This window comes from Penaeus japonicus, unplaced genomic scaffold (assembly GCF_977035675.1).
Source record: "Penaeus japonicus unplaced genomic scaffold, GWHDUDI00000001_assembly GWHDUDI00000025, whole genome shotgun sequence".
Lineage (NCBI taxonomy): Eukaryota > Metazoa > Arthropoda > Malacostraca > Decapoda > Penaeidae > Penaeus > Penaeus japonicus.
This window is the reverse complement of record NW_028234427.1, coordinates 28,290,891-28,303,390: the sequence shown is the minus strand read 5'-3', so window position 1 is coordinate 28,303,390 and position 12,500 is coordinate 28,290,891. Positions and strand designations below refer to the sequence as shown.

General features: G+C 43.3%; 1 protein-coding gene across 1 annotated transcript in view; it reads right to left on the bottom strand.

The window, feature by feature from the left end:
• Positions 1-12,500, bottom strand: part of Top3alpha (topoisomerase 3-alpha) — a 42,741-nt gene that overhangs the window by 11,004 nt on the left and 19,237 nt on the right. The window contains exons 13-15 of the mRNA XM_086551759.1: positions 12,002-12,164; positions 7,111-7,575; positions 6,671-6,949 (exon numbers count right to left, since the gene is read on the bottom strand). Of these exons, the coding sequence (XP_086407885.1) occupies positions 6,671-6,949; positions 7,111-7,575; positions 12,002-12,164 (907 nt within the window). The remainder of the gene's footprint in view (positions 1-6,670; positions 6,950-7,110; positions 7,576-12,001; positions 12,165-12,500) is intronic.

Here is a 12,500-nt window from a genome sequence, read left to right as displayed (position 1 = left end):
GGAGGAGGGGCGGAGCGACTCCGACCCTTTCTAAGACCACTTTGACCAGTAATGGAACCCCGACCAACTGACCCAAGTGGGGGGGGGGGGGGGGGGGGGGGGGGCCCGGGGGGGGGGGGGGGAGGGGGGGGGGGGGGCCGACCCAGACGACATCCATTAACTATCCCTCCCCAGGAACGCAAGGTGCTGACAGTGAACATCCGTTGCATGAAAGAAAATCAATCCTTGCAGAAATGTCAACCCCTTTTCATTAAGAAGGTCCTTGATGGTCAAGTGGGAGGCAGTTTTTGATTTTGTCCTGAAAATTGCGGAGATGGTAGCCTCCTTGTGAAAAAAAAGTGCAATTTAAGTCTCAGGTTAAACGATTTACTTAAGCTGACGCAGATTCATGACATTACAGTAAAAGTAACTATTCCTGTTGGCCCAAATACCTGTAAGGGAGTAATCTTTCACATGGATTTGAGGAACAATGGAAGAAAGCGAAATTCTTGATGCCATGAAGACCAAAACGTTGTGGACGTAAATTGCATGACCAAGAAAGATGGGAATGCGCGAAACAAAGACCGGATTGTGTTTCTTGACCTTTGCTTCAAATAAAATTCCAAGTACTGTCAAAATCGGATATGAGATTGTTCAAGTACGACCTTACATTCAAAAGCCTATGCGGTGTAATAGATGCCAAAAAATTTGGACACACCTCATTAAGATGCAATGATAAGGATAACTAACAAATTCACTTGCGGTAAATGTACTGGAGATCACGATACCACTGAATGCACGGAAAAGACACTCAAGTGTGCTAACTGTGGAGGTCCCATCATCAGGCTCTGCTGATTGCAGTAGCCTGAAGAAGGAGACTGAGACATTAGCATACATGAGAGAACACGATGTTAGTACCGTGAGGCCAAGAAGAAAGTGGAAGGTTTGACAAGCAAACCAATACTTCTTACGCCTCAGCAGTAACTAACACTGTTTCCAGTGCAAGCAGTGTTAATCAGCAGCTCGCAGTTAAGGACCAGGAAATTGCAGAATTGAAAGAAACGGTAAAGGACTTAATGAATCAGATTAAAGAATTGAATAAGACAATTAAAGAAATTGCTGAATCAACCCAGCAAAAACAGCATCTTAAGGAGGTCGATACCAAATCACAATCCGGATCGCACCTTCTCGTCCAGGCGACCCCCACTAGAACTTCGTCTGGTGGTAGTTCTGCTCGTAAGAGCAGATCATCCTCCGCCGGGCGTCTCTCTGGTGGGAGGGGAGCAGGCCATGGAGACTACTGTCTCCAAAAATTCCGAGAGAGGCCCTCGGGAAGCGAGGGAGAGGAGGAGGCGCTCCTCCCAAAAAAAGAAAATAAAAACCACCGGACAAGGCACTTCCAAACCCCATAAACGTAATCCACGCGTATACCATCATACAATGGAAACTGTCGAAGTCTTAGATCAAAAGTAAACTCTCTTAGATTATTAGCTCGTCCTATGCTCCCGATATTATCGTACTACAAGAAAGCCATTTAAACGACCAAGGCTCTGACGAGGTAGTATCGCTAAGAAACTACCATCTTTGTAGCAAAGACCGAGAGGGAAGGTGTGGAGGAGGAGTCGCATGTACATCCACCAGAATCTCCCTTTCATTGCTGTGACGATTATTTCTACTTTTGTACACGTCGCATGGAAAGTAAAATTTAATAACACGAATCTGACTATATGCTCAGCTTACTGTCCATCTGATAAAAGGTTAATCTATGATGAGCTTTTTGCTATTCAGGACAGTCTGCCAAACAATAAATTAATTCTAGGAGATTTCAATGCTCGTCATACATCATGGGGTTCCCCACGGGTGAATGGTAGAGGTGAGCAAGTAGTTAAGTTGATCAACGACTCTGATCTGGTTCTTCTAAATGATGGTAGTCCAACGCGAATAGACGATAATACCGGTAATTTGAGCTTTATAGACCTATCACTGGTTTCCTCAACACTAGCAGCCAAGTGCCTGTGGCACACCATTGACGACTCGTTGGGAAGCGATCACCTTCCTATTTGTATTCAATATTCATGCGACACCACGAGGACGCCTTCAGCACCCAAATATAACGTAAAAAGAGCAGATTGGGTCGCCTTCACAAGGAGCGTCAAGCTCGAAGTTGTTGGAGAAACCATTGATGATAAAGTAAACAGTGTTCAAAATTGTATTATAAATGCAGCAATGGCAACCATTCCTAAGACTTCGACAGATAGCGTTAAGCATAGAGTTCCATGGACGACACCAGATTGCATCAGGCTACTGTGTGAACGAAATTGGGCCTACAGGCTTTTCCATAATAATATCACAACTGAGAACTTTCGCAAATACAAACAAGCGAGAGCTAGGGCTCGTAGAACAATCAGACAAGCCAAAAGAGACTCCTGGCGAAGCTTTGTCTCTACGATTAATAGCAATACAAAGTTATCAGAGGTTTGGTCCACAGTAAATAGAATAAATAGGAAAAAGACATCAAATAAAATCAGAAATATAATTCATGAGGGAAGTAATTATGACTCACCTAGAGACATTGCTAACACAATCGCCAGGCAGTTCTCTTATACAAGCAGCTCGGAAAACTACAACCCTGCATTCCTGACCACCAAGGAAGCAGCCGAGCTGCAACCAATTCACTTTGCCACAGGAGATATTTTTGATTACAATAAAGATCTAACAATAAATGAGCTTGTCCGAGCCCTAGAAGCCTGTAGAGGAACATCCCCAGGCCCCGATGAGATTCGATATGAGATGATAAAGCATCTTAATCATGATGACATGATTAAGTTGCTAGAAGTGTACAATGATATTTGGAAAAGCCAGACTTTTCCAAATTCATGGCACTTCGCCCACATCATTCCCATATTGAAAGGAGGGGGAAATCCCAGATCCGCCATCTCTTACCGCCCAATTGCGTTGACAAGTTGCTTATGCAAGGTCATGGAAAGAATTGTTAATAGTAGGCTATTGCATTTTTTAAATACCAGAAATTTACTAGTTGACGAGCAGTGCGGCTTCCGAAAGGGACGCCAAACTCTCGATCAGCTAGTAAAACTGGAAAGTCACATTCATGAGGCATTTGCCAAAAAGCATTTTTTGATATCAGTATTTTTAGACATAGAAAAAGCCTACGACATGACTTGGCGACATGGCCTACTCAGAAAACTTTATGCTTTCGGATTACGTGGAAACTTGCCTTGTTTTATTCAAAATTTCATTTCTGACAGAACGTTTTCTGTCAAATTATTTTCTGACAACGTCACTTTCTCGGACATTTTTGTCCAGGCAAACGGGGTCCCACAAGGAAGTGTCTTGTCTCCCACATTATTTTTATGTGTAATAAATGACATTTTACCATCTCCTCCTCGGAATCTTAAATACTCACTGTACGCCGATGATTGTGCATTATGGCACTCCAGCAATAATGCAGAGTTCTCGGCAAATCAGATCCAATTGGCACTGGATATGATTCATAACTGGGGCCTCCAGTGGGGTTTTAAGTTTTCCATAAGAAAGAGTATTGGCGTGGTTTTTACACATAGGAGAAAGCCCAACATCAGGCTAACTCTAGACAACCATCCAATACCTATTCAAAATTCAGCTAGATTTCTTGGTCTACTTTTTGATAGTAGATTAAATTGGAAAGACCACATTGGTCAGTTAAAGAATAAATGTCAAAAAGCACTTAATTTATTAAAGTGCATTTCTGGACACAAATGGGGAGCTGATAGAAAGTCTTTACTGATGTTATATAAATCCCTGATTAGATCTAAAGTAGATTATGGGTCAATCGTGTATGGCTCGGCAACGAGCTCAACTCTGAAAGGTTTGAATGTTGTGCAGAATGCGTGTTTACGCGTCTGTCTTGGAGCCCTTATGTGCACTCGCACTGAGCGCCTAGAGGTAGAGTCGGGAGTACCTCCCCTCCGTCTTAGACGCGGCCAGCTTGCGCTGACTTATGCCGCCAAGGTAGCCAGGCAGCCCCATCATCCTAACAAGGATGCTTTGCGCCGGCAGTTAGGGCCCCAGCAACGCGGCGGGAAGCCGCTGGGCAATAGACTCCATGACCTCACAGATAAAGTCGGTATAGATCTCTCTACCATCGATACCCTGGTTCAGTCAAATATAGCACCGTGGGAAACACCCAATTTTTCCACCATTGTAGACTGGCTACCATCAGCCAAAGCCACGGTGTCGGAGGTGGAGGTACGCCAGAGGTTCAGAGAGATCCTAATTAAACATCTTTCCTTTTTTCATTTATATACCGACGGGTCCAAGACAGACGAGTGTGTGGGAGCGGGTGTATGGTCGACTGAATGTCAGTTGAGATTTCGATTGCCGAATCATACATCGATCTTTCTTGCCGAACTTTTTGCAATAGATAAAGCTTTAGATTTTGCCCTATCGACGACCCACGATAGAATAGTCATTTTTTCAGACTCGTTAAGTTCAATTAAAGCCATTAAATCACTAGAAACCACCTATAATGAAATACAGGGTAATATCATTCGTAAAATGCATAGTGCCAATAAATCAATCAAACTGATATGGGTACCTGGACACTCGGGTATCCATGGTAATGAACAGGCTGACAAACTAGCCGGGTCGACTGGCGATCTGGAGCCTGGTATTATCCATACAGATCTCAGGTGTTTTGTCTCTTTTATAAAAGCAAAAATCCATCTCCTGTGGCAGAGTGAGTGGACCGACCTCACAATACACAACAAGACCAAAGAGGAAATTCAATTGTGGGACACAGCCCACAGGAAAAATAGAAGAGAGGAGGTGGTGTTGGCCCGAATAAGGGTCAACGCAACAAGACTCACACACCTCACTCCCTACATGGAGAAAAGTTTCCCTCCACAATGTCACCATTGCCATCGATGTTTGTCAATATCACACATCCTGACAACATGCCAAAAATACCATAATCAGAGACAAAAAATAAAAAATTATTTACAAATAAAAAATCTAGAATGTAATATCAAAAATTTACTATCCAATGATGAAAAAATAATTAATAAAGTAATCACTTTTCTAAAGGAGACAAAACTTTATGACCTTATATAGATTGATAAAATAAAATGGAATCATTGGCTTAATAACCTTGGCCTGTGCCGCTGGTTGATAGCCAATAAATCCAACAAGCAAGCAAGCAAGCAAGCACTGAATTGGCGGGAAAATGCTCGTTTAAGTAGAGTGTCCCTTCCTTGAATTGGCGGGAAAAATGCTCGTTTGAGAAGCTGCACAGCAACTCTGAATCACTTGAGCGCTCTCCTTTACCCTGACAATGGCGCTGCCTAAACTCTCTCACTGTCTTCCCGTTGCTCATGTTGCTCTCCTCGTCAAAGAAAACGTGAACGACCCTCACCCATCACCCACGACTGATGGCGACGCGCCTCTCATCTCCTGTCGGTTAGTGACCTGTTGCTCATCGCCCACTCGCCCAGTAGCCTTCCCCCCCCCCCCCCCCCGCCCTCCTCCATGTAATCGTTTCTTTGCCTTGTTTTTGTTGTTGATGAGTTGTTTGCACCGCGAAGGGACAAGAAAATGGTCTTGTCAACGGAGGAGAGCAACAGCGACGACCCCTAGTTTGACTTCAACAGAAGAAGATCCATCCATTCAGAATGAGTTTATATGTATTTATGTATGTATAATGGTACATACATGTATATATACATACGCACGCAAAGAAACACAAACATGTTCTGACTCAGCGGATTCCCAACTACTGCTGGAGTAGGTCTATCATTGGCCTCAGTCTGTCTTGCAGCCCTCGTCGAAAACTAAATTCATTTTTGATCATATATTATATTTGGTCATATATTATGTTACTTCAGAATGTCTATACAATATCATCTTAACCTACTGACGAAGGGCTTCCTTTGGGCTTGTTGAACTGCAATCCGGGGATGCATTTTTTGTTGCTGGCCTTGTGCCTGGTGCCTCTGCCAACGACTTCCTTGAACCTGGCTTGTTATATAGTCTTCTACTCTTACTTATTCCTTTGTTTGTTTTGTTGATAATTCAATTGCTATATATGATGTTGTGCCTTCCTTCAATTAAAAGTGTATATTTCCCGTTTTAGCAACAATGTTTTTACTCCCTCGTTTTGTCTACATTACTCGCATCTCTTGAGTTTTTATAAAGACTTTTAGATTTGTGTATAAAAGAAATTCGTGTTTTGTTTTCCGGAATATTGTTATGAACATTAACAATCCAGGCAGTTTAGAGCGATTAGATATAAAGTTCATAGTACATTACATGAATAAGTATGTATGTCAAAGAAAATAACTAAAAAAAATCAATACCAGCGAGTGTGTGTGTGTGTGTGTGTGTGTGTGTGTGTGTGTGTGTGTGTGTGTGTGTGTGTGTGTGTGTGTGTGTGTGTGTGTGTGTGTGTGTGTGTGTGTGTGTTTGTGTGTGTGTGTGTGTGTGTGTGTGTGTGTGTGTGTGTGTGTGTGTGTGTGTGTGTGTGTGTGTGTGTGTGTGTGTGTGTGTGTGTGTGTGAGTGAGTGTGTGAGAGAGAGAGAGAAAACGCATGCGTGTGCGTGTACGTAAATAGTTACATAATGGGTGTACATACGATGCATGTCACAATAGAGTGTCAGTTGTAACAGAGTATGTATTGAGTAACCTAGCTATTTCTCACCTGAACTGAAGCCTCCATTCCAGCTGGATGATGAAGAGCTCCCATTCCACTGATTGCCTCCACCACTGCTTCCGCCTCGCACACCTCCTCCTCCTCCTCCACCCCAGCCGCCGCCACCGCCTCCTCCACCCCAGCCGCCGCCGCCGCCGCCCCTTCCTCCGCCTCCGCCTCCTCCTCCACCTCCTCCACTTCCTCCATCTCCTCCACCTCCATCATCAGCCCAGAGGAAGAAATTACAGCCTTGTCCTTGAGGTTTAGAACATTTATAAAACTGTCGACCTGAAATAAGACAAATAATGTACCTGGTTTACATCTATACATCCAACTGCAGCATTTCAAAATCGAGATAAATGCAAACAATGCCAGTACCTGCCTCGGCTACCTGACATAATAACAAGAATATGAAAAAGAAGCTAAAACCTCCGATCTCGCGCTCTTACCTGTGTTGGGGCCCTCCTTCCTCACGGTGAGCATGATGGCGTCCTCATTGCAGTTGCAGACGATGGCATTCTCCCGGTCCTCATTGCCGTCCCCGGAGCCCCCCCAAGACGGACGAGGCTGCGACTGAGAGGACCCGAAGGACGAAAATCCCGAGTCCCAGGATGAAGAACTGGCATTATGGGATCCTCGACTGCCTCTGCCTCTCCCACGCTGTGGCCTCGAGGGGCTTCTACTGAAGGAGGATGAGGGGGACGGGAAGGCACTGCTGTTGTTATGGTTGTTACTGCTGTTGGCGTTGGAGCCGCTGTTGGTGGCACGCTGGCCGAACACAATCCTTCTCTGGTTGCTGTTGGGGAGCGTGGCCGGGTGAGAGTTGGAGGTCGAGGACGAGTAGCCGCTGTCCCAAGAGGAGTTCCTGCTCGGGGAGGTCCTCCCGCCCGTTGCTCTCGGCCGTCCTCCACCTCCTGGTGGGATTATGAAATACAGCTTTAGTGAGGAAGCTTGGGAAGCAGAAGGATTCAGGATCTTGTTTGCGACATACAACCATTACTTTTCTACTACTATCACTCCAGTCCTGTAGTAAAATATTTTCCACAGACCTTCCACTCAGATGGCCTGCGTCCAGCCTTCAGGCTCTCCTCCCCTACGATGAACAGGAGGATTTGCTCAAAGCGGTTTGTGTCACTGCTTATCATAGCGATAGTCAGGCCTAACTCACCTCCCACGTCGATGAAGATGGTCGTTAGGTCATGTTACTTATGTTATGAGCTTTGATGCTCACACTACCCTTTCACTCTGGCTTTGACTGACAAGTTCTATACCTCGAAATGTTTTAAGTGACCACAGTGTCGTGAAGGCAAGGAAATTAATTACCATATCATAGGAAACCCAAGAGAAAAGGCCAAAATTCAGCGGAGGAAAGAAAACGACTTTTGAAGCATGCAAAACTATTCTTCTATTCTAGATAATGAATCCGCAAAACCAATACCAATAATATCGATTTGGATGAATTGCTTAAAACCTGTACTTTCCACTGCGGTAGATTCTGTGCACTCTTGCCTATCATAGACATGGTCTTGGCCTTGATATTCAAGAGGACCAAACAGGTAAAACACCAATTTCAAGTAGCCAACACAACACAATCATATGATACAATTACAATGGGTTTCTTCCATTTAGATAGACCAGATAGAGAGGTGAGCTCCCCCATCAGTGCCCTGTCTGGCTGTATCACATGAGCAACAATGTCAATCTAGAAGTATCTTTATGAAACTTACCTGATTAATGGCAGCGAAGGATGTAAGGACAGTCTGAAAAATATCGCACAGACCAAACCAGTATAAAAAGCGACGAAGAGACAGTAAAGTAATTACAAGTATTAATACTTTTACGCCAAGCTGCTTCAGTACTCACAACCACTTCCTATAGAAGCGACTGACTAGTTTGTTAAAATGTTTATGCAGCTTCATGTCTTAAATATTTGATACGCCAATTGAATAAAGTAATAATACAGATAAAAAAAAAAACATTATACGCACTGTTTTAATCCTAAAAAAAATCCTCTTACGGCGAGAACACCATAAAATGCCACATATAATTACAAAGGTCATTAATCAATGAAACATTACATCTCCCTATAAAAGACCTTCCCTTCGTTTACTTCGAGCAGGGCGTACCGTGCGTTGCGTGGCGAAATCTTGTGAATGGTTACGCTGACGAAAGTTCACGCGATGCATTGTGGCACCTCTCTCCGTCTCACGGACTGTTTGTAAACACTGGCCACCAACTCCGATCATCAAAAGTATCACTGTTCGAATTGTAATAAAATATCCTTTACATCAGTTTCCTGTCAACCGATTACGATATCTCTTATCAAGTCTCTGGTGTCCACAAAGGTAGGATAATATGTTTAGAAAAATCAGCTGAAAGGTGTCCTAAAGGGCTGAATCATTCCCCGTGACCGTTTTGGGCTTGGGCGAAGTGAACCGTGCTAAATTGTAAAGGATTTTTTTTTCGAACGAAGACATTCTTAAATGTCTGGACTTCACTTTTAGGTATGTTTAAAAGCAAACAACGGATCAAATCAAATTCTCCTTCCTTTAATCGACGACTCCCATGCCCTAACAAAAGCCTCTTGCCACAGACCCCAAATGGCATCTATTCCGTACATGTTAAATTTGGATTTTAACACAAACGTCATATATTCATGCTATTGTGAAATTAGGTCATGTTACATGTAGCATAAATTCTTGCGGCCCTTTTTCTGGATCTTTTCCTTTGTCACCCGTTAACGAGGGGTGACATGATATCACGTCAAGTGATGGTAGGGTCAAGCCGCCGGGGACGAGATATTTCGTCGTGGCTTTCTTCCTGGCCGGTGCGCCGGGTGATCGGGTGATCGACTGATCGGGCGTATAGCGCTCGGCCGCGGCCAGTGCGCGCGAGAATCCCGAGGCGTTAGGCTTATGCGTTTGAAATATTCCGGCGTTTCGACCATTAAGAACCAAAATATCCCCGTCGTTAACGTGTTAAAGATGAGTGACACTTGTCCTTCCTTGCTTCCTCTGATGGAAAAAATCTAGGGACTAGTTTAAGCCACATCCAAGCAGACATGGCCAGCAAACCTGCAGTAGCAGTATTATCAATAACAACAATGACGACAGAGACCATGCCATGGAACCTGTCTTACCAGATAACAACTCCCATTCTGTGGAATATCACCTGTGGAAGTTAAGACTAGTCATCAACCTTCTAGGAGAAGAGTCTTGTCTGTGTTAGGCACCAAGCAAAAGATCACTGTTGACAAGAACCTTTAGAAGTTTCAAAGTTGACTCGAGCATAAGGGCTTGATTTGGCCTCAAGGTATAGAAGCTGTGTGCCAGCCATGCCCTTAGCCTAGGTTACAAGACAGGAATTAGATGCCCTAGTTCATGACAGCCTTCATAGATCTTACTGATATAGCTAGGTTGCTCAGCATGGGATACGAATTGACTTGACAACTGGTACATTTCGGTGGCCCTTTTTCACTACTTTCATTCCCAACAGACAATTAGTACTGCAAACCTCTCCTTTAAGCACATGCCAAAGGATATTGCACAAAACCATGCTAGACAATACCAACCAGGATGCTATGCCTGATACTGATGGACAAAGAGCCTGTTGCCATTCTCAGCATGGTCCATACCAGGGCAATACTCAACACAGGACCTACAGATTGCAAGGGCAACCTGGTAAACAAGCCCAGGTGCTTCACTGAGTACAACTTCAAAGTGTTAACATGGATGACCAGTTTGCCCAGTCACACCACACCAGCAGGAGGATTATCAAAAGGTACATGATTTTCTTCTTCCTGGCTGTCATAAATGCAAGTTCCTTGGGGGACATCTTCAGCCATTGGATATCAGGTTGGATATCGCTTGTCGTCTGCTGAAGGAGTACATGACAGCCTGTCTGATACACACCCAAGAACAACTTTCCATAATTACCTCCCCATTTCAATGCCAGTGCAATACAAATAACAATTAAAAACAAGAAAATAGATGGAGGCAAGTATAGACAATTCCACATCTGCAACAAAAGTGGCAGATGCAAGATGACAGCAAAGTGTGACAATGCTCTGTGATTCAAAATTTATCACAACAATAAAAGGTATTGACATGTAAATCCCCCACTGATCGTACCAGTCACGGTAATCCATTCGCGCTGGTTGACATCCTATCACGAGGTCAAAAAATATCCCCGGACCCGGGTGACGTCCTGAGACATTGTGCAGGTGGGGCAATGGCGAAGCGACGTCTTCGCAAAATCTCTCTGAACTGAGCTGAATTGAATTCAGCGATGATGATTAGATAAGATGAGTCAGCACTCATAGCTGGCAGAGGCCGGGCCGCCTTGTGCATATAGCCCGGGCGAAGCGACGTCTTCGCAAATCTGTCTGAACTGAACTGAACTGGGCCAATGTGACGTGCTGAAATGTCAGCAACAGATAGCTAGATTGTGTCTCAAATATAATCATTTTACATAATTTCTTGGACTCTGTTACTTTAGTTTAGGTGTTTGAGTGTCATAAAATGAGATATAACCTTAAAAAATTATGTCACAGAAAACTATGTGATATTAATGACATCATGGTAATTTCTGCTTCTTGATCAGTTAAATAAAAAGATCTGAATCAAAAAACTATTGTAAAATCAAATGTGTTTGGCCAAGAAATAAAATAAAGTAAAAATTACTAAAGCAATACTACTTCTAATTTGTTGATTACCCATGATATCACGTCATGTCACATCAAGTCACGAGGTACATGTTCATACTCATATGTATGTGTATGATTATTCATATTGTTCTCTTTGTTTTGGTAAATTATAAAACATGTTTTTTGATGCCCCACTAAGAGATTGCTTCCACTTTCCTTTGGTATTTTCACATAGCAGTGAAGAATATAGGCAAAGTTCAATAAGATAGCAAGAAAACACCCCAACATGAAGTGTCCCGCGCTTGTTATCTTCCCGACATTAGCGGGAGTTGGCGAAAATACATCCAGTCGTGAAAGGGTTAAGAAATACATCCAAGGCCTTGGTCACACTTCCCATAATACAAATGCACTTCTATTGAAGGCTCTGTATACACCATAGTGAGCTTAAATTAAATAATCTGCAGTATTTCATTGCATCACCAGTGATATATCACAATAATGAAAAAAGTTGGCTTTTGTACATCAAGAACTCTAATTTGCCAACCATTGGGCATATTACAAAATAAGTGACCCTAGCACTGGCACCCAGTCAATAATAGGAATCATAAATAAATGTTGGGGCAAGCACTTGAGCATACAAATAAACCCCATCAGACGGGTTAAGCAGTATATTCTGAGGTAAATAACACTCTTACCTTGCGACGGTTGTGCTGTCACAGAAGTGATGGCTCGAATATCTAGCGTGTCAAGGAAGTCCTGATCACAGCCACACACACACGCCACATACTCATCAGGGATGTAAGGCATATACGAACGAGGCTTGAACTTAAAGCGTAGTTTTCTGGGTGAGCCTATGCACTGTGAGGGGGGAGAGGAGATGAAGCCATGAATTTCTTCATATTTTTCATTTAAATGTACTCTAACTATTACTCAATTGCAATCAATATCCAGTTCTATTGTTCACTTACATCTTGAGCCTTCAGTCAACACTGTCTATCACCTTTTTTTGTTCTACTGACCTCCATCTATCTCTATATCTCTCATAACTTTTGCTCTTTACCTCCTATCTCTGAATACAAATACTTGCATTCTAACATGCATTCTACTGATCTGCTAACCACTTTCACTTTCATTTTCACTCTCACTCTCACTTCCTTCCTACATTACTGTCTCCCTTTCTTACTTTCCCTCTTC